A 22,838-nucleotide genomic window follows, 5' to 3' on the forward strand; every position below is an offset into this window, starting at 1 on the left:
GGCTAGGGGTCTAACCAGTGTTGTGTATTTTATGTACTAATAAAACTTGAAATAAAAAATGAATGAACGAAACACGCACTTACTGCGATACCCGCATACACTTTCTCGAACTCCAACACAAGTACACTTGCCGAGGATTCTTTACAGATACTTCAAAGTCTCACACTGGTGTGTTCTATGCTGCTGTTGGCCCATCGTTTTCAAATTCCGGTATTCTGCAGTCCTAAATAAGCACCTTCACCACTGCAGAAGCCCATGCGATATCTGTGGCTGTGAAGGGTATCAAGGAACTACAACTCCTACGCGCGGTAATATACGGAGTTTCGCTTAGTGTAGTTGCAGCTCTGAGCACTCTGAAAAAAAATTGTCCCTGTTTCTCTTTATTTTATGCGCGATCTATGCTCTCAAACGACATGCTGTATTGTGCTGTGAGCTATGGCACCGCGAGATCGCTGGAAACGTTGTGGCGGACCAGCTATAACTGCATCCGCGCGCGAAAAGCTGCCATCAATACACCCATGGCTGCACCTGCACTTTACATGAAGCTTTTCCTTTGACGGAAGCTCAAAGCGTGTTGCAGTGCCTATGGGATAGGCAAACTCAGAACAAACTTTGCGATCAAGCCGAAACTCGGACCAGTATCCAGACCACGCTACACACAAGGAACACTTACAACGCTACAAATCGGACACACACACAGTACACACGCATATTTGCTGTATGGTGGTGACTAACCCATCTGTGGGAGATGTGGTCACTTACGGTTCTCCCCACTCTCGTCCAGGGTAACGAGTTAGATGCTCCAAGAAAAAAAAACTTTTTTATTGCCCTATCGACAGCAGCTTCCACTGTATCCCGTCATGCTCATCGGTAGGGATGCACTTTTTCAATCCTCATTAGCTGTAATGTTTTTAAAAGATGTACATAGTTTTCACCCCATATTCAGAGATGAACCGTAGCACGACCTCTGTACAGAAGTCGCGGCTGCGGCGGCCCTCACCACGAACTCTGTCGTTTATTCTAGTTATATACGTTCCAACGTACACAAAGCCATCATGTCTTGGGATGGCAGGGAAGCGTTAGATGAGTTTGAAAAACAAAAATAAAGGAAGGACAACGCAGCTTCTATAGTTCGCAAAAGCCGAACGCCGCAATGGTGAGCCGTCAATGCAACAATACAGCAAGCCGTGCAAAAGGAGTCTCCATAGTCAAGCGTGGGACTCACTCACTGGATTTCATGCCGACCGGTTGTGCCCCCGCGATCTCCGACGACAGCGCAGCTTTGGCCGACTGGCTCGCCCTACGCCATCTCCTGACGCCGACTAGAGCTCTCGCTGAGTGGTGCGCCATCCTCGGACTCCTGCGACCGTGTCCATTTTTCCTATCTTCTCCTTACTTCCGTATGTGGCTGTCCCTGTCCCTGCCCCTCTCTCTATCTGTCTTAATCCTCCCTATCCTTTTAATGCCTCCTCACCCCATCCCTTGTGAGCTACTGTTGAGGTGTCCTCCGCCTGAGAGACAGTTACGAGGCTCACTTTTATCTTCATTTCAAAAACTAAGAATGTACGAGAATGCATATCGTTTACGGTGAATGCTCGTGCGCCAGTGCGCACAATGATTCAAGCGCTCTCTAACGTTCCACGTACGAACGATCATACCATTTGCCCCATGGTGCTATCTCAGCAGGGTCGCAACGATGCTGGTGGCTTTACGATGAACACATTTTGCTATCCGCCACAACGATAACCACTGTGACTGCTTATCGCCGTCTTGAACCGTTGCGAGGGAAGCGTGTCGTTCGTACGCGGAACGTTAAAGAGCACTAGAAAAATCGTGCGCACTGATGCACGAGCGGCTTTGTCACGTGGTATTTTTGTATTTCATGGGTATAGGTAAGTAGCAGAAAACACTAATACTTAACAGATACAAAGTTTAAAAAACTATCTGTTTGGACGTTTTACAAACCGATTTACAACTTTCTCATCGAAATTTTTTATCGATCTTCGTTCCTTCCAAAGTTAGTTAATTAAACAAATATAATTAAACAATATTTGAGAACACAAAAATAGTCTAACTCCAGGCAACGGTGAGCAACATGCATTTGGTCGCGACGTAATTACGTGTTCCGGCATATTTCTAAACTCTGGTTAAAGTTACGTGGCACACCCTGTATATGCAAACAACGTATACTTTCAGACACATAACAATGGGCTCGTGGACTTTTGCGCTCCAATCAGCAACGTGACAAAAGCACAGGAGCCGCGGGTTCTTGCTGCCACTGTTTTTATATTGATTTCACTGCCACTTTATCTGATTATTTCGCATTACGCGTGCTGTTTGCATGCTTAATAACTTAGATATTTCATGCTTACCATACTTAATTTTACAGCCAATAGACCATTACTGACACTGAAGCATATGGTCGTAGTTTCACTGTTGTCCATTAGGTCGTTTTTAAGGGCATAAAAATTGCGATATTATGGGTCATTTGATTAGGGCAGATGGTGCTACTTCCTCAAGAGAAGACGAACTTATATACGTTCACCGTTCATGCTACAGCAAACTCGTTTAATTCGCCACACAAACTCCACCCTCATGCCATTCCTGTCCCGATGTTTCTCTACTCTTATAGGTACAGGCCAGATGACAACCTTTTCGGTGGCCTTGATAATGACAACCACCGCCCTCGGTGCTGGACTCCTGCATTTCCCTGCAGCCTACAATATCGCGGGAGGCATCATCATGGCCACAGTCTTGCAGCTGGTGAGAGCTTCTGGATGTCTTAGGGTGGGGTGAAGCTTAAACCATTAATTTCTGGGGTTCTGCGAGACGAAATCACAATCTGATTATGACGTCAAAATGTTATCTCTGCGGACACGATCGAATCCACGAGCTAAGTAGCTCAATGCCAGAGCCACTAAACCAAGGTGGTCATTTTACATAGGAGTCGCAAACAGGGGTCGAACAGAAACGTAGTAAAGCTTTATAGAGCCAGCGCCTCTACGGGGAAGCCTGACAGTCTTTACTGCGGAACAAGATGCAAAGTTTTATTGCCTAAATGTTGGTTCCTCAGAACAGCCATTGTCCTTGCCTGATTTCTTGTTGAAATGTTGAATCCAACGTCCCATGCCTACAGTTTTACCAGTGTTGACCATTTTATCTGCGTCTTTTGTTTAGATTTTAGCGTAAAAATCATTAAAAGCCAGTTGCAGATGCACCACGCCACTTGCTCATACGTATGCAGAACATCGCGTACACACAAACACACACGCACACGTACACACGTATGTATATGTATACGTACGTATACGTATGTACTACAGTCTGTTTCACACTCAGGGGAAATCTCGGAGCACATAGCATCGCGATGAGGCCAGCACTACAGTCGCGCGCCAGAAGCAGCTCGCTCGCGCATGCGCAGGCGCTTGGTGAGCGTCCTATTGAACCACATCGTCTGCGACAGTGGTTCACGCTGACCACACTGTCGGGCAGCCTGCTGATTTTATCGTTGCTGCCTGAACTACATTAACATTCTGTACTAAACTTTGTGCGATGCCAACCTCTCTGCCTTCATTGGCGATAATAAGGTGCTATAAACGGAATTTGACAGTATGCGGCGTATGCTCTTTCGTCACGACGGGGTACTCAGTGCGTTCACGTACGTTTTTCCCTTTCTATGTGTACCGCAGTACGCTACGACGGGGAATACCATGGTGCGCACATAACGCGCGTGGTATTTATTTCACGGTAAAGAAAAAACTAGCACTCTACAGCAACTGCCGTGCAGCTATGTGGTTTCAACGCTATAAAACAAACGAGAACAAGTTCAGAAATGTTTAGGAAGTAATGCTGTAGGTCAAGATAATGACCTGAACGTGCTTTTTTATTGATGGGATTTAATTACATGAGGCAGTGCTCACTCGCTGGTGCCTAAGTACACGTGTGAAGCTTTAAACTTCACCGATGACGGTGCTCATTTTGGAGGGCAGTGAGTCGTACTGTGACACGATGAGAAATATTGTCCAGTTCCCGCAGCAACGATGAAATTTGCCCGCTGCCTGACAATGCAGCTAGCGTGCGCCGCCGAAGCCGACGACGCGGTTCAAGTATTCAACACAATGCTTCTCAAGCGTCTGCGCAAGTGCCAGCTGCACACGCGCCAGCGACCATTCGTAGTGGTCTTTCTACAAGCAACAATCTTTCCCATTCGTAAATTTTTGTGCACGAAAGACGTGCGTAATGCATGTGACAGGCACATATAGGGCATTTTTAATGTCTCTCACAACTCCAAATTGTTGGTAAGAATAAGGAATTAAATAAATAGACCCAAACTTTACTCTATAGTTTAGCCCAGCTTTATTCAGCTACATGCGGTCATCGTGACCTGTGGCATGATTTTTATTTCGATGCATCAATTTTGTTGCCGTGAGGTAAACTCGGTAGCAGTTTTTTTGTGTTCTTCATTTCCCCGGAACATAAAAAATGTACCCTTTTATAATTTGATAACGAGTACGTCGATACAGAGCTGAAACCTGGAGGACTACCAAAAGGGTTCAACTTAAGTTGAGGACAACGAAGCGAGCAACGGAAAGGAAACTAAAATAGGTGTTACCCTAAGGGGTAATAAGAGAGCAGAGTGCATCAGGGAACAAATGGGTGTTGAGGACATCATAGTGGAAATCAAGAAGCAGACATGGTCATGGGCGTGAAGAGAAGATAACAGCTGTGTCATTAGGAATCACGGACTATAGATTCCAAGAGAAGGCAAGCGAAAGGGAGACAGAAAGTTAGGTGGGCAGACGAGGTTAGCGAGTTAGCGGATATAAAGTGGCAGCAGCAATCACAGGACCAAGTTGACTGGCGGAACATGAGAGAGGCCTTGCCCTTCAGTGGGCGTAGTCAGGATGTTGTTGTTGTTGTTGTTGTTGATAATGATGATGATGATGATGATAACGTCAATACGAAGGGTATAAAAAACTATATTTTGACCAGCTACAGGAACTGCATGCTCGCCAACACGCTAATTCGTTTTATGTTACGCTTATAGCGTGCATCCGCGCTTCACGCATCGTGTCTGCGTCGCTGCTTTCCGTTAATTTTAGATCCTGGTGGTTTCCATTGGAGGAACTATTCTGACGTTGGCGTTTTGTGCCGATGTCAAAAAGGACCGCACTTACCATGGCATCCTGCTGTCCATGTGTGGGAAGAAATGGCGCTACGCGTCGGCAGTATCCGTCTTGCTCACCTGCTACGGCGTCTGCGTCACCTACCTGATAGTCATTGGTGATCAATACGACCGCAGTAAGTATTCTTTTTCGTCTTCCCGTTCGGCACGCAACCACACTTTGCCGAAGAACGACCGGTGAAGACGTTGCAATGCTTAACTGCCACCGGGATGGCCTCTTAGGAACGACACCTTGAGCGCTTCAAATGCAAAAATACAAAGAAATGTGTTCCAGTGTTTGCGCCTCTAAAAAGTAGCAGCCATTGTGAGGCTGCTCCAGGAACTTCTAACTATCCATTTTTAATGTGTTCACACATGCCACTCTGGTATGTGCGCAAAAAAACATGTCAAACTTTATTTGCGTCGCGATCACTCAATCATCTTGAAATTTATCACCCAGCAGTCCATGATTTCATAGGTCGACAAAAAACATTCAGCTTACTCAGACTCACTCATTGCTCTTGTGACTCGCTCTTACTTATGGTACATTCAACTGGTCGTTTTCGAGTGCTCCGGAGGCTCTAAAATACGGAATATAGCAACTAAGCACTGCCACTAAAATAATCGGGCAAGCACATTTTCCGGAGGGGGGGAGGGAAGCATGATCTGCATACATCTTTGTTCTCGTTGTATAGCGCCTTGAAGCTGCTGAATTCACCACTTTCGAACATTGTCAAAGTGCTCGCAAACGACCACCCGAGTGTGCCGTTGGATTTGTCAACCTCACTCGGACTCAGATTGATTAAATTTTTCGCAGTCGGATTCACTTACACTTAGACTCACGAAAATATTCACTTGTACTCACTCAGACTCGTGGCTCTATCTGAGTGAGCCTACTCATGAGTCCATGAACTTACCATTGAGAACTTCGAACTTGGTGTCAATGCTGTTTAACACCAATGACTCGCGTATTCAGTGCTGTGCTTGGTGCCTTTTGATCTCGTACCTTCAGACGTGAGGTATCAGTGGTTGCAATCCAGCAAGGACATAATTATTGAAAGAGAGTACTCACATTAAATATTTTTAGAACATATTTATTGAAAGAGCTTCCGGAGGTGCGGCGGTGGTGGGGTCACGGCCCTATTGCTCCTTCATAACTCACGCCGCTGATACACACTGAGCTAGTGCTTTGAATAAATAAACAAATATGAACGCTAGTGCTCAGTTGAAGTATACGTTTGAGTCGGCGTTAGTATAAACTTAAGCCTACGTAAGGCTGATAGTAATGCTGAAGTTATATAAATATATAGAACCATATAGACCAGCAAAAAATGTACATGCAGTTCACTCATATTCGTTCAAGAACTCCACTTTGCGTTTAGCGCAGGCCCAGACTCACCAAAATGTTTCTCAACCGGACTCACTCGGGCTCACGGCTCAATCAGAGACTGAGTGAGTCGACTCACCGAGTGAATGTGCCGAGCTATGCCTGAAGCCGACCTAAGTGTTTACATCATTCCAGCTTATTCCCTATCTCCCTTATTCAGCGCGATCTGTGGCTGGCGGTGCACTCGTCGAACATAGTCGGTGCGTTTGTCTTTGTATTGTGGTGTTTACTGCTTTCATACCTTTTAAAAATAATCGTTTACCACCTAGGTGAATTTACTGCCGACTTTAGTTAAAACCCTATTATCTACCCTATACCTCGTGTTGGGAACATGATTGATTGATTTGTGGGGTTTAACGTCCCAAAACCACCATATGATTATGAGAGACGCCGTAGTGGAGGGCTCCAGAAATTTAGACCACCTGGGGTTCTTTAACGTGCACCCAAATCTGAGTACACGGGCCTACAACATTTCCGCCTCCATCGGAAATACAGCCGCCACAGCCGGGATTTGATCCCGCGACCTGCGGGTCAGCAGCCGAGTACCTTAACCACTAGACCACCGTAGCGGGGCGGTTGGGAACATGAAGGGCACTGTATGCATTCACATATTTCCTGCTAACAACTACTCCTGGCAACGCCTTTGGGGTTTGAAAGTACGTGAAATAATTTTTCAGAAAAAAAGTATAAGAGGTAGCCTTATACGCGGAATGTTTCTTGAACGCGTGCATGATGGTGCATTTCCATTGCCGGTCAAGTATTCGCTTCGCTTCATGGACCAGACTTCTGCCACACGTGGTACATGGCCCGCGAGTTCACCATCACCCTCACTGCTGCCGCCATCGTGCTGCCGCTCAACATGCTCCAGCACATTGAGTTCCTCAAGTACGCCAGGTACGCCCGACGAATTGTGCGTTTAAGTCCAGCGCTTTGAAGATTTTGCGTGACTTCGAAATATGAAATAACGCCACTAAATGTTTTAGATTTTTAGTTTCAAAGCTCTTAATATCTTCTCAAGATGTGCTCGAGCGTGTCTAGTAGGAAATTATTATCTTTTTTTTATAAGTTGATCACAGAAGTCCGCAAAAAAGTAGAGATCTCTTTTCTTTTGCTTTTCTAAATGCCATATCGAGTGACATAAAATGAATCCCATGTATTGCTTTCAAGATATTAATATACCTGGCGTGTACAGCGCACACATAAGCAGGAAAAGCGGCAGGCAGTAAACATTTCTGCGCTGTATGCGCCTCCTAAATGGATCTTGACCCACACACCCAAGTTCCAACATTTGGATGCTCTAAGGAGGTCGAAAGGCGGTACAGATACACGCCGAATAGGCATGTTTACTAAGGCAATTTTAAACAAAAAGCACTATTTCCTACACGTTGGCAGATTTGAACTCGCACATCACGAGTAATCATTGCTTTAAAGCAAATTCGATGCTTCCTCTCGCGCAAACGGGTCGATTCTGAAATCAAGCGGACCCTGTTAGACGCGACGACGCCTACATCTGCAAGTGGATTGAGCGTGTGAGCCCGCCTCTTGAACGCGACACTCTGATCCCTCCAAGCGCAGCATCCAGGGAAATTTCGTTCGCGTAAAGTGCACGTGATGCCCCTGCTGTTCGCATCTGAAATCCGTATCCTCGCGCGCGGTTCTATGCACATTACAGCAGCCTGGGCTTAGCGGCCGTGATCTATCCCTGCGTCCTGACGTGCATCGCGTACTTCACAGAACGTCGTCCAGACAACCTGTACATCAAGGTGTGGTGCGTACTTGGCAAACTTTTCTTTTGCAAGCACCGTCGCTGGCACACTTTTATTTATTTATTTATTTTTGCGCTAGTGGTAAATACTCAACTCTCGTCTATTTTGTTCTTCAGGCCCACAAACGTACGCGACGTTTTTCTCAGCACTCCCGTGTTTTGCTTCGCCTATCTGGTGAGTCATGCAGTTGCAACTTCACTGGTGCACTGTTGTCGAGATTCTCTTGTTGAATGTGTATTCCAAGATAGTGCCGTTGGTGAGTTGGTGTAGCTTCTCTTTAGTCTACACACGTTTTCCTAAACAAAAAAAACCACAAACGACAAAAAGCGAGCTCGCTATTTTTCTGCGTTCATGGCCAACATTGATAGAGATAAGGAAGAATCACTATTTTTACAACGTAACGGAATGCGAAAACTATCAAAAAGGTACTGATGTGGGGAAAGCAGTTTATTCGTGAAAAGGCAAACATGTCCTCAACTTGCGTCTCTCTCCAATAGGAAAGAAGGAAGTGGAATGAAAACAACTAATTAACTCATGATTGATTATTTATTATTATGTTTATTTTTATTGCTTTTTTACGTTTATTAGGTTTAGTTTTATTGCTGCAAGTGCATCTAAGGCCAAAGAGCGCCAGTACAAGTGCTATGATTGATTAGTGAGATATGTTATTTAAATGTATACATAAAGCTATAATAAATGTAAGCTGAATATTTGCTCTGATCAAGGTATTTCCTTAAAAAATCTCTTTAAAAAACAAGGGCGGGTGGAGGAAGTGTAGATTAGGATTAATATAACACTGAGTAAGGTCTGTCGAATATAATACTTGGGAATTCACGATCTTAGGTTTACTGGGCTTAAAATAATAATAATAATAATAATAATAATAATAATAATAATAATAATAATAATGGTGATGATGATAATGATGTTGATGATGATGATGATTGACATTTGCCACATTGGGATTGAAAAGCAGAGCCCATACACAGTAGATACAGGAATTGCAGCTATAACGCAAAAAAGGCAGAAAAAAAAATTTGTTGTTGTTAGGAAGGAACATGTAAAATAGGAACAAGCACGCACAGCAATAAGGAAGAAAGAAGTTGAAACTAGCACAAGTGACATCATTCAGCATTGAATGAGATCTGCATTCATTATGCAACAGCGACATCTATCCAGACACCAACAGACCCTTTGTGAGGAAGTGGCAAAAGCCAGAAAAGAGAGGAAGAAAACATGGTAAATACAGTAAACATCACACTAACGCGTGGGGGGAAAATAAAAATATCTTGTACATCAACGTGTGTCATAAAATGTGGTTATCTCAAGGTTCCCATAGAGATCGGTGTTGGAACCTTGAGGTATCCGGCTTTGTCTATGCCCCATAGTTCGTGTGCACGCTGCGAGCATAACCTCGTGATAGACTATTTTGCTTTCACGCCATCTTTTTAAAGACGGTAGTCTTTCTTGGGGACCATCGACGCAAAAATTTTGGTCTTTCTGTCTGAACATTTATCTGTTTGTCCACTGTTAACGGCACCGGGCATATGAAACGGCTGCCCCCATCCATAGCGACCAACAATGTTGCTCAAGGTTGAGCGTTCATGCCTGTGCAATTGTCAAGTAAAAAACAATTATTGCACATGTTGGGGGCACCATAACAACACGTATATATTGTGTATGTATGCCTTTACAAGGCATACATAGGTAATTTTAAAGACCGTAGTGCTTATCACGCTGCGCTGACTATGCAACGCTTTGCTAAGACGAGACGGTGGTGGCACCTACCCGTCGCCTTGTGTTCTACATCTACACCTAATCACCTCTGAGACGGGCGTTCACGCCTGTCTCAGAGCCACGCGCTTTGTTTTCTAAATAAAACTACCAGATGGCGCTCATGTCTCACGTGTGACGTGACTTGATGCGCTCGTTCGCCTCGCTGCACGCTCGAGGCACTCTAACTCAGCACCTCCAGAATACCATTAACCTATTTTCTTGCGCAGAACATCAAATAAATGCTTTGTCCACTCTCTCCACACGCAAGACTATCGTCTTTCGACGACATTTGCCGATTACCATGCAGATACGGGGCCAAGTTTTTTAGCTACATGAAGTGTACGTTCACGCGTCCAGAAAAATGACGAAAGTGGTTGGGACACTTTTCAGAGCCACGAAGTGGTGATTTCAGCCTACGCCGCCATGCGCCAGCGCTCACTGTGGAACATGGCTCGAGCGATCGCAATCTGCACGGCCGTGCTCTTCGTCATCTACTCCACGGTTGGCTGCTTCGGTTACCTGACCTACGGCGCATCCGTGCGGCCTGATATCATGGAGATGTTTGACGCCACACAGGCTTGGGTGCTCGTCGGCTTGCTTGCGCTCATCTTCAAGATGGCCGTCACCTACCCGCTGCCGGCGATTTGTGCTAGGTATCGCTTGCCACCCGGTGCCTCTCCTAGATTCTAGACTGTGCGTTGCAGATGCGCGCCTAAGGTTACCGCAGTGTAGGAGCAATGCACTCCGGCCCCGCATAGTCAGCGTCAGAAGTTTAAAGACCACGAGATACAAAAAGAAAAAAACTGAATATATTCTAGCTGCTTTGTGAGGGAGCCTTGAAATTTATATTTCTGGCCTCTTCTAAAACGCGCTAACGTCAGTTCGACCAAATACAATCGCGAATTTCCGGTAAATTTAGTGTTCTCATATTAGTGGTCTCTAAACTTTTCACGCCGCTGGGTGATCGGCGTCGAATGAAACACGAACAGAGGAGCGTCTGCCGTATAAGCATTACAGAAGGCGTAGTGCGTGCCCTCCAGTCATCGCCCTGGTCCGCGCATCCGGTCTGGCAGTACACTGCACGACTCCCCAAGAGTTCGATATTTTCGCTTCTTTTCTAGTTCTGATATTCGAACAGAATGCAAGGAAAATAAAAGAAAAAAGTGAAATGGTAGTGCTCGGCACGCCCACGTCGACCTCTATGAGCACCATATCAAAGCTATATAGAACGCAAGCAAAAAAGATTGCACTGTAGGGGCATCGCGATGGCCTGCCAAATCAGATGTGCGCATTTGTAAATGGTGTTGACATGGACAGAGAGCACCATGGCATCACTAATGCTTGGTCTACGTGCTCCGTTTTTCGCTTTTTATTGACGCCGGTAGTACATCACCCTATGCACTGTATGAGCTACGTAGCGTTAATTAAGTTAACAAACTGATGACATAAAAATATTAAACCATGCACTGTTCAAGCAACCACACAATCTCATGAATGGATGTACTGTATCATTTTCTACAATTTTACAACTATAATTACCTACTTATTGGGAATAGTAGTTACTTTTTCACGTCAACTTGAGATGAGCTCATATGCGGTGGATAAGCCGCCGTGTGGTAGCTGGACACAAATGAGTTAAAGGTAAAGCAACTTTAAAGGGGGGGGGGGGGGTATCATATGAAGCAGAGTGAAATTGCGAGTTAGAGGCTTGTAAAGAAGACGTGCGTTCTGAGACATGATCGCTCTGACGCAGCAGTTTACCTTTGAATGCTCTGGTTCCAATCTGAAAAAAAAAAAACACAAGGTGTATACCATGATCGCTTTGTTGAAACCATGTAACATAATATCAGCGCAAGACAAAACTGAGGTCAAACGTGTGATCAAACAGTTATTCGATCAAATCAAAATGTTAAAAATCTTTGTCTTCACCTGAACGGGATGAAGAGGTTCAAAGACATGCGCGCGCCCGCATGCAAGCACGCACGCACGCTTGCACCGCACACACACACACCCACACACGCACGTGCGGACGGACGGACGCACGGTCATACGGAAGGGTGACTAGAACTAAAGTTGACGCACCATGTCATTCTGCTAGCAATTTAGCTATCCCATCGAAAACAAAGGTACCTTGTGTCTCGACTGCATAATCGTAACAAAACGTGGGATCGGGGAGAAAAAAAAACACAAAATTTTGTCAGCATGTTTTGAGCCAATTACTACAAAACAGTTAAAGTACTGTGTAACCCTTTCAAAATTTCAGAAAATTTTTTTGACAGCAGTGGGTTTGTAATATGTTAGCCGAATAGCATAGCAATTTGGAGAAATGGTGAAGAGTAAAATGTCAGTCTTCACCTTGGTAGACGTTTGGAGGTTCAATTGTTTTTCTTGTAAATTGCTAGAGTATCGAGAAAACATATAGCACGCATATATTGCAGCCATTATAATGGCAAATTTGTCTTCCTTGTAATTGTCGGGCTGCTTTTTTCGCAAACTGATTTTTGGCTGACAGAGGAACTTGCCCCTGATTTGTACTGAGGAGGAATTCTCGCACAGGAAATTCTGCTGCAGCCCATGCTCCCAGAAAGAAACAACACGCATGAGCAAGACAGGTTTACACCCTTGCCGAAACGTTGGTCACAGTCCATGTTCAATAATTCCTCGCCACTTCAAGACCCATCTTTACCGCATGTATGACGGCACTGCAGTCTTATTGTCTCAATTGATCTGCAAGTACTTGTCAATTGCATTTTGAAGCTGTGGCTGCATACATTCTGTTGTCTTACATACTTGTAAATTCATTCGAATATCCGAGCGGCAAACCAAATTTTTTTCTCTTCAAAGTACGTTTCATGTCTCGGGGACACGAGACACAAGCAAGAGGACAGACGATGCTCGTTTCTCTATAACGTATGCGTATTTTCTATTAACAAGAGACAAAGCGCAAAACTCTATCAAAATATTTTGTCATTTGTTATTAGAATACCCGGAAGAGCAGCCCAATGCATTACACATGGCTCTAAACAATGACCAGCACTAAGAAAAGTACCTCCGTGCAAATACCTCTGTGACAGCCCACGGCTCCTAACAAAAAGTAAAAACAAAATAAAGACAGGATATGCGTTATGTGCTTGAAGCATGGAGGAACAGGTAATGAATATATGGAAAGCAGGGGTGGTCTTAGAGATATATATATATAATCATTTTGTGCTAATACTCAAGCTGATGCTGACTACGCCATTTCATTGAGTGTGTTATTGTTCAATGTTGCCAAGGAACTATATATAGCCGGTGCCGATATTGCCGGCGTCATTGAGTATTTTTATTTAATTACTTTATTTTCATTTATTCTAGAGAGAATTTGCTTTCGCAGTATATATAATATGTTCGCGACTTGCCTTAAAATGCATGTCGAGCAATGATAGAACAAGGGCCTTTTGTTTCAAAATATTCTCGGTTTGTCGGTTCTCTGTGAAAAAGTGTCTTCCAAATTAGCATATGACTTGACTATGTGAAAAAATGGTAGTTTCGCTAGTAGGGGATACATTATGATTAACGGACGGGACGAAGATTTCGACGGGACGAGTGTGTTGTGTTAAGCTATATATTTTCGTCCCGTCAGTTGGCGCGCCGTTTTTTCCGATAATGTATAAGAACAGTAACAACAAAAGAGTTCAAGGTAACCTAATTTCTGCAACATCTCTTAATCCTTCATTTATAAGCTCTGGGGTATCCAACTTAACACTCTGAATAAAAATTACTTGTACTTATAATAACCCAATAAATCTCCGGCACTTATTGAGTCAACCGCTGGTTTTCGATATACACAAACTTTAAGAAATATGGGCAAGCATCCGCACGCTTTATTTACCTGCGGGGGAAAACTTAACGATTATATGAATTTATATCGCAGAGGATTACGATGTGGTTTAGGCTAAAACATTCTGCTGCGCTATATATATCAGGCAAGGTAATTTCTTTAAAACGCGTAGCCAACAACCAGAGGGGCGTAGCCCAAGTTTTATTTCGAGACGAGGAGGGGGAGTGGCGACCTGCTCCTCAATTTCGGAGTTGAGGGCTGTTTAAAATCTCCTTTTGCCGACAATGTATGTAATGTGCGGAGCCAGAAGCGCACCCAATGTAACATCCATCGCCACAATATGAAGTTGTTTTGAACAAGCGCCTTCTTACATGTGCCAACTTCGTAGCGTTCTCGATGTGACATAAGCAGTGTTTGCGGCACCGTGATACAAGTAATGGCGTCACCGGCATAGCGCCGCCTTCTTCAGTAACTTGCGTAGTTGTTTACATTGACAAACCGTAACGGGAGACGTACTTACGTTGACATTTTTCAGTAACGTGAGGTTTCGCGTTACTCGTAACTTTTTATTCCCCTATCTCGGAAGTTTAAATCTAAAAAAAAAACTCATTCGTCTTATAGACGCAACTTTCGCAAAGCTCGCCCCAGTGTTTTTTTTTTTTTTTTTGACGCAGTGGCGAACTGTTGACCCACCAAGCAACATCCAAAGCGTTCGAGCGTCGGTGCAGTCGTATTCATTAAGTAGCGAGGCAAGCTGTGAGATGAGGGCTTTAAATGCAGCTGTTGCCTATAAGCTCTACAACAAGTTTTAGTTATTAGAAAGTTCTCCGTGAAGTACTGTATATATATATATATATATATAGCAATAGTTATTACCATTATTTTCGCGATGAAATTCGACTCTTTCAATCGGAAACTGCTTGGTACACATTTCAATAGTTACTCTACTTTTGTGCGAACAAGGCTTATCTTAAAGACCTTCACATGAACATCCGCAATTTTTACGACAACCGCTTAAAGAGAAAAACCACTTAAAGGGGAAAAAATTGTATATGTGTGAATTAAATAGGCAACTTCACGCCAAAATCCCAATCACACGGAAGAAAAAAAACGCCAGGTCTGCGTGGAAGGCACAGCGCAGTCACAGCGAAAGCTAAAAGAGCGGCCTTTCAAAGCCTTTTCTAAACACTCATTGGGTAACTGCTGCAAGCACACTTGCTTGATGCCCACTACGACATTATAATAAAAAATTTAGGGTAGTAGACCAGCATTCGCTATGCTATTTTTCGTCATTCTTCTGAGAAGCATTGTATCCGCTAAACACTTGCAAGAATTTTGTGCCAACACCAACACGGAACGCTTGCTCGCGTTGGGTGTTCACAACACGCTGGAAGAAATCGCAGAAGCCCAGCGAACGGCGCAGTATCACCGCCTGTCCCAGACCAGGACGGGAAGAACGATACTACAACGCATCGGAATCAACGCGCCAGCGACGACTCCGGAGGTACCAAAGCAGCTACCCCGGGACGTTCTCCAAGGACTGAGGGTTCCACCCTTACCGAAGCACGTGCATCCGCAAGTACACCAAGAAAGAAGACCGGCGAGAGCCACGGCCCTCACAAAAGGTCACGCCAACGATCCGCGCGCGTACTACGTGGACGTGGCAAAGTATCCCCACCGGCCAAGCACGTACGCAGCAGCAGTCATCGCAGCAGACACTGGAGTACTCACAACGTCGGGAAGCATACGGTGCAAGTCGCCCACGCAAGCCGAGGAGTTTGCAATCGCACTGGCACTAGCGATCCCGGATTGCCGCACGGTCCTCAGTGACTCGAAGACGGCAATAGTCAACTTTGCTACAAACAACGTCCATGGAACCACTGCAAGAGTATGTTCAACTATAGCAAGACCGGAAACCAACATTACCGTCAAGTGGTTCCCTGCGCACGCCGTGGAGCTGGACGTGGGCCCGAACCGCAACGAGGAGGCAGATACGGAGGCACACGCGCTAATTAGCCGCGGGCCTCTGTCAACGCATTCCTCGGAGCCGCAACGACCCGATGCCGAAGACGGAGAGTACTTTATCACAACCTACGCCGACGTTCTGCAGTGGTACAGAACGAGCAGACGCCTCTACCCACCGCCTCACCGAGACCTACAAAGCAGAGAAGCAGCCACACTACGGCAGCTGCAAGTACAAGCAATAAGGACCCCCGTCTGGGAAAGCACGTTTGCCCGGAGGTTTACACCACTGATGTATGCCAACACTGCAAGAAGGCGCGAGCCACCCAGAGACACCTCCTCTGGGACTGTGCACTACCGCCGGGTAACCAAGAAGTAATGCCAACTGCCATAAGCAGCAAAATCATCAGCCGAGAGCCAGGCAATCAAAGAGACGTGGTCCAGCACGTGCTTAGCATCCTGGAACGCCAGTGGCCGAAAGCGGTGCCCCCACGGGTTTGACGCGAGTAGGTTGCTGCTCTGGGACGTCCGAGCACGCTAGTGTCTCGCTTTAATCCCCCTACCCCTTCCCCCTTTATGCCGGATCGTCAATAAAGTTGTTTCACTCTCAAGAATTTTGTGCCAATTAATTGCTCGTGCAGTGGCCGATGACGATGAGGAATTGGGCCTGAAGTGGGTATGCGCCACAGTTAATAGGTGAACAAAAGCAAGCTTTTGTAATTGGTTTAAGGATTGGACGACCCACTCGTTACGCTATTCTCTTTGTGCGACGACTGCTTGTTCTTTCGCTGTTTTGAAACGCTTTGTAAACCAGTTAACGCGATTGATTTCCCGACATAAAGCCTGTCTAAGGCAAGTTTGCCAGCTAGTCCCAAGCACCGGCGTGACTCAGTGGTAGAATACTGGGCTGGCACCCAGCAGAACCGGGTTAGAGCCTTACTGTGTCGTCGGTACTAGGTTTTTGTTTTTCTGATTTCGCGCGATGTGGTTACGGACACCGGCGGCGGCGGACAACTACAGCGCTGCGCGAGACCCGAGTTGTGATATCATAACAGCTTTCGCTGTAAAACACATAGACAGGACGATGCGTGATCTTGGCGCGTAGTTGACTATTTAATTCAGACATGTGCCAACTGGACCAACAGCGAGTTCTACTTATGTGTGCGATAATTTCTTCCCTGGAACTAATCCGTCGAGCTTTTATTTGAGGCGAAAATGCTTGAGCATTTGTGTAGTTGGTGTAGAAGCACACCGCCAGAACTACTGTAAATTTGTTTTGAGAGTTCAGTGACTTTTTTTATGTTAAGGAGGGCATTGATGATTAAATCTCAATTGGTGCTTAATGTGACACTGAGAAAAATGGTTATATCATGTGACACAGAGTCCGCGTGTAACTACAGGCAACTACACGCAACTTAATAGGCCACTATAATACGTCTGGGCTCCGGAACATTGGTGCAAAGCATTCTCGCTTAATCAGTATTTCAGGTAAAATCGTTGTTTTGGCTGGCAGTTTTATATGAAATATAAATGTGAGCTTTATAAAATTGTTCCTGTGTTTATGCAGAGAAGGCTAATCGACTCAAATTTTTAACCATGAAGTAATGGCAGAAGCAACGTGCGTTGCTTCTTTTTTTTTCATGACGGGGACGTTAACGCGTTACTTTTTTTTTTTGAAGTAACGTAAGGGCGATAACTTGTTCCTTTTTTAGTTGGCGTAACGAGTAACGTATTCAGTTACTTTTTTTTCGGCAACGCTTGCAACACTGGCCATAAGCATCATCCACGAACGTCAAGATGTACGTGAATTCAGCTTCTTGCGGCACTTTTCTGCCGTATATGATCAAATGTGGCCTTCATCTATACAGTACATGCAGCAATGTCTCAGCGGAAAATTTTACAACGACGCATGAACGCTTGCAGCCATTCTGTTCGAATAAAATCAACAAATGACAGTTTGGGCAATATTCCTTGCAGGGATGCAATCGAGGAGCTGTACCTGGAGCTGCGCGGAAGTCCATCAGAGAACCGGAAGGAAGAGCGCGCTCGCAAGACGAAGCTCAGCCTCGCCTGGTTCGCCAGCACCGTGGGTCTAGCCATATTGCCTCTGGACATTGGTGTGGCCATCAAGTTCCTTGGATGCCTGGCCGCGCTCAACATATTTGTGTTTCCCGGTACGCATTTGGAATGTGATGGCTGGCGGCGAAGAAATAGAAGCTGCAGTGCCACAACTTCAGGTCCTGGTGCTGGTTATTCATGTATACTAGGGTACCTAAATGGCTTTCCCTCGCCAGCCCCTGCGAGAGAAACAGTTCAGGCACCCTAATATATACGAACTAGTCTCGAGTGACGAATGTCGCCCAAATCTCGAAAGACGTGTAGCCTTCTTTTCTCGCTCTTTCCTTTTTTTAATGGAGGTTTCAGTTATTATTATTGTTAAATTTGATCTTACGGGGTGCGCCACTTCATCTCGTCTGATACTTAAGCATGATCATACAAAGAGATCCCAAACACGGTGCTATACGAACGCCGAAATTGGGATTTCAGAAGCACCTAGACCGGGATCTATCCGGCGAAATAATGGTGATGTACCGCGTATTGACCCCCCCCCCCCCCCTCATATATTGAAAAGAAGTAAAAGGAAAATAATGAATCATGTACAAAGATTGCATGTTCTTTTCGTTCTATAGCGCTTAGGCAAAGTTTCATCATTTCATCATTTCGAGCGTGGCTATTTTCCTTTCCATTGTTGTCTCTCCCTGGGCCTGCTCTGACGACATACCTCGCACTACTTCTACGTGTAGGCATGTGCCTGCTGGGCTACACCCAGCTTAAAGGTGCCCCGACCACCCATCTGCAATGGCATATGCTTGTCGGCTCCCTCATGGTGTTTGCAGGGGCCGTCCTATTCGTCGTGGTCCTGCTGCACATCGTGCTCGTCGAACTCGTCTCCGGACATGCCAACCACCTCTGCTCTTGACAGTGACCAATCAACATATTTCTCCTCTGCTATTACAGTTTAGTTGTGTGTATTGAACTGAATGTTCTCTTTTTCGAATATGCAATAGTTTTCCTGAACTCTGTGCTGAAATAAAAAAAAAAGTTCTAGCGTGTCTGATACGTGAGTCCATGCCAGTATATAGATGTATTGGCGAGAAGAGGGCGTCTTTTGCGCTTCATCACACACACACAGGTACACGCACGCACACACACACGCACACACACACGCATGGACACACGCACACACACACGCACACATAAACACAAATCAGTAAATGAATAAATTAACAGTGTAAGATGGGGGAATCGTGCAGGTATACATATTGCCACGTTCCATTTCCCAAGTTTTTGTTATCGTCCCAAAACACCACACGATTCTCAGCGCAAACCGCGCCTGCAGTTTTCGAGAAGGTTCCGGACTGTAGTAGATCATTTCGATAAGATCACGCCCACTTTGCGAACGGTACAGATTGTTTTGGAACCTACGCCACCGCCAGCGATAACACTAGAACATTCGACAGCAAGAGTATAAATGCCGACGCGCTTCGCCGCTTGTCTGTTGTTGATCGAAGGCCGACGCTCCGTTCGCCGCTATCAGTCCGAGACTGCTATCTGTGCGAGACTGCTGCTGTAATTGGACTTTCCGTTTACCGGGCACAGGTTCGCCCAAATAAACAGTTAAATCCCAACACGAAGTCTCCTGTCTTCGGCCACGTCACGACCCCGTAACATCTGGTGGAGGTGCTGCTTCGTTCATGTACCGGACGCCCCCGTCAAGCCATGAACCCAGCCCACGTCGCGGAGAAGACACCGACGCCAACCAAGAGCAGCGAACAAGCCGCCGACAGCAAGGGCTACCACCGGAGTACAGGCTTCTACAAGAGAAGGCGACCCCGTGACAATATGAATGTGAGAGAAGTTGGTATTGAGGTGTTACGTTTCGAAAAAAAAAAGGTGTTGCCTAGAAGGCACTCTGAAATTTGGGCCGCCAGGTGAAAATGTGTCGCGCTAAATGAATTATATGCTATTACTGGTTTGAACATTTACTACGGAACAACTTTTTTTCTTCAACCTCGAGACTCTATTTTTTCATGACTATGATTGTTTATTCCTTTCTGTTATAACTTCATTATTTTTTGCCTTTCTCAAAAAAATTGCAAATTGCTGCATGTTTAACATCTCAATTGTTTTTTCGCGAGTAATGTATTCGCATTTTCTGTTTTATACGTTCTTATATGAAATGATTAAAATACCTTGGTAGTGAATGAACATGTATCACAATGTATGACAACGCCTGGAGTTCCGAACGCTAAAACTTGGCAAAGTGTCAACTCATTCAAATTTCATGTCTGAAAGTGCTTTAGCTGAAGCCAACGCCGCACCCCCGTAATGGCAAATTTTAAAAAGTTAACTTTGCTACAATGTCACTGCGCTCTGCGGTGAAGCATATTACAAATTTGAAGGGCTGCTGGGGGGCGTGACGTAGCCAAGGGGTGGCACACCGAGCTCGTTTCAAGTCCGTGTTTTTTTTTTTTTTTTCCATGACATACAGAGCCCAAAATGACACTCGGCAACATCTGCCTGCCCGACCCCCATTTCAAATAGGGGGTGCGCCCACCCCCCGGAAAAAAAAAGAAAATTCTGCCTATGCCTTTGGGTTCAACAACTTTAATTTCAAGTTTGTTTTTTTTTTTAGTTTAAGAAATTTCGCGTTCCATTACCTTTCAGGAAGAACCCGCAACATCCAGAGTTCATTGTTATAACTGATAATGCGGCATGCGAGTACTGCTGCGAGCGGGTTAATCCACCATATTAAACTTACAACAATTGACGGGGCAGCAGCTTCTAATTGTTATACCGGACATATTGTTCAAACTGGTAGTGTTATAAGCAGATTCGACTGTACACAGTGAAAGCAGCCCTAGTAGAGTGACTGTGGTAAAGTTAAAGGTAGCATACACACAAACTCAACAGCATAATATTCCAGGGGAAATTGCGGCGCCGTCTATGGATTGGGATCAGAGTTGGCCCGCGGAGCGGCAGGCAGGCTTGGCCTGATGCTCTCGCACGTGGCAGTCGCCCGCTGCGCGCTGACGTGCGCATATCCGAACAACATAAACTTTTGCCCCCACCCACTTGCCGCCCCTCCCTTTCCTACAAACACTCTACGGCGAGCATCCACGTCCACAGCCCAGTCCACGACGCCGTTAGCGCGCCGCTCCCTCTCTAGCCCAGTCAAATTCGTACTGACGTTGTGATGACCGGCAGTACACGCTCATTACGAATAGATTGCCCGAACTGCCAATTTCTCTTGCATGATTTTCTACCAGCGTGTGCTCGCATCCACCCTGCGCCGTGACGTGCTGAGTAGCCGCCACGCTGCTCCGTACGAGCACCGCCGTTCCATTCTCCGTGGGGTCAGTGTACGTGACGTACCCCGGGAGTCTTGGTTTCCCATTCGTTTCTTGTAGAACAATTATATCGGACTTGTTTTCTTGCTCGTCAATGTGTAACAGTAGCTCCGCTTCTTTATTGCGAATGCCGTGGCAGTTCCATTGGTAAATTACGGTAGTGTCCCCCCCCCCCCCCCCGCGGTCTTGTTATGCTTTTTACTCAGCTTCTGCATCATCCCTTCCGGACGTCTCGAGTCGACCGCGCCTTTTCGCGATCGCGTCCTTTATTCTTTCGGCCCACTCCTTTTTCTTTTTCAGGGACGCAAACCGGTTCCATACCGACGTTGAGACTACTTTTGTCGCTAGGCAGTCACGCTTTACCGGGAGCGTGTGACGCTGACTCTCGATAGCTTCAAGTCGGGCATCCATATTGCCTAGCCTTACATTAATTTGGGTGATTGCAGCCAAAATGGCCACCGGCTCTCCTTCTCGTGGGATCTGCGTCGTTGCCGTGGTCGTGGTCTCTGCAGTCACACGGCTCTCATCAGCGTCCATTGCCTCTTGGTTATTCGATGCCCGTTGCGAGGCCTCAGCCTCTCCCGTCGTACACACTAGGCGGGTTGAGGGGGTTTCTACGCGGCACCTTGCTCAAGCCTCCGGCGTTGTTTACAGCCGTGGTATTGTTTTGGGGCTTTGTGTTTGCCAAACTGTCATTACTCACTAGCGTATCAATCTTGCTCAGAAGCGCTCGTACTTGGGCGTTCTGCTCCTTGATCTGAGCATGTTGGCACTCAATAATTTTCTTAAGCTCTGTCACTTCGTTAGTGTCTTTTTGCGTATTCCCTTTAAGAGATTGGGAGGGGGTGAGGGGTGGGGATTCGGTTTCACTGTTTCGCGCGACGGGAGACCTGTTTATCCAGCCCACCTTTTTTTCGGCGATCCCTCGATGCTTGGTTGACTCGTTCCGGGGCTACGAACCGGCCCTGGAGCTCGAACTGGCCCGGCAGCTGCAGCCAGTCCGGCGTTTTGAACAGGCCCGGGACTCCGAGGCAGTCCTATGCGTCATCCCCCAGCGGCAGTTGCCACCGCCTTTGCCACCCCCGGATCATTGCTTCGATCGGGAGCGGCTCTGGCGGCCGTTTCCACCGCCACTGTTGCTGCTGCAGTCCGGCGTTTGTGACCGGTCTCGTTGTTTGGAGGCGCTACGGCAGGGTCCACCTGCAGGACCTCTCTTGTCTCGGTTACCTCTCCCAGCGTCGTATGGTTCCTCCACTCAGCGCCGCTCCCAGCGTCGCCGGCGGACAATGTAAGGCATCTTAAAGCAGGCTTTCCAGGCCCTGTCCGTGGTCAGGTGATTGCCTCCGCACAGGCCACACTTTACGATGCAATTTGACTACATCGTGAGACAGGCAAAGGGGTTGGCGGGAACTAGGCCACTCCTGATCCTCGGTGACTTTAACGCCCCTCACACAACTTGTGGATATAAGTTCCAGTCCAAGAGGGGGAAAGCGTTCGCCAAGGTGATGAATGATCACGAGATGGCCCTCCTGAACGAGCCGGATGTAACCAC

The 22,838-nt window shown here is 46.1% G+C and overlaps 1 protein-coding gene across 4 annotated transcripts in view; it reads left to right on the forward strand.

The window, feature by feature from the left end:
* Positions 1-18,988, forward strand: part of LOC119176835 (sodium-coupled neutral amino acid transporter 7) — a 31,990-nt gene extending 13,002 nt beyond the window's left edge. The window contains exons 2-9 of one of the 4 annotated variants that reach the window (XM_075885415.1): positions 2,633-2,763; positions 5,103-5,301; positions 7,310-7,445; positions 8,224-8,319; positions 8,434-8,491; positions 10,484-10,746; positions 17,853-18,049; positions 18,773-18,988. In XM_075885415.1, coding sequence (XP_075741530.1) covers positions 2,633-2,763; positions 5,103-5,301; positions 7,310-7,445; positions 8,224-8,319; positions 8,434-8,491; positions 10,484-10,746; positions 17,853-18,049; positions 18,773-18,855 — 1,163 coding nt within the window. In that variant the 3' untranslated portion in view covers positions 18,856-18,988. Of the gene's footprint in view, positions 1-2,632; positions 2,764-5,102; positions 5,302-7,309; positions 7,446-8,223; positions 8,320-8,433; positions 8,492-10,483; positions 10,747-17,852; positions 18,050-18,679 lie in introns of all 4 variants that reach the window. The other 3 variants (XM_075885414.1, XM_075885413.1, XM_075885416.1) reach the window with 3 other exon arrangements.
* Positions 18,989-22,838: the final 3,850 nt, after the last annotated feature.

Source organism: Rhipicephalus microplus, unplaced genomic scaffold, assembly GCF_043290135.1.
Source record: "Rhipicephalus microplus isolate Deutch F79 unplaced genomic scaffold, USDA_Rmic scaffold_140, whole genome shotgun sequence".
In the NCBI taxonomy this organism is placed as follows: domain Eukaryota; kingdom Metazoa; phylum Arthropoda; class Arachnida; order Ixodida; family Ixodidae; genus Rhipicephalus; species Rhipicephalus microplus.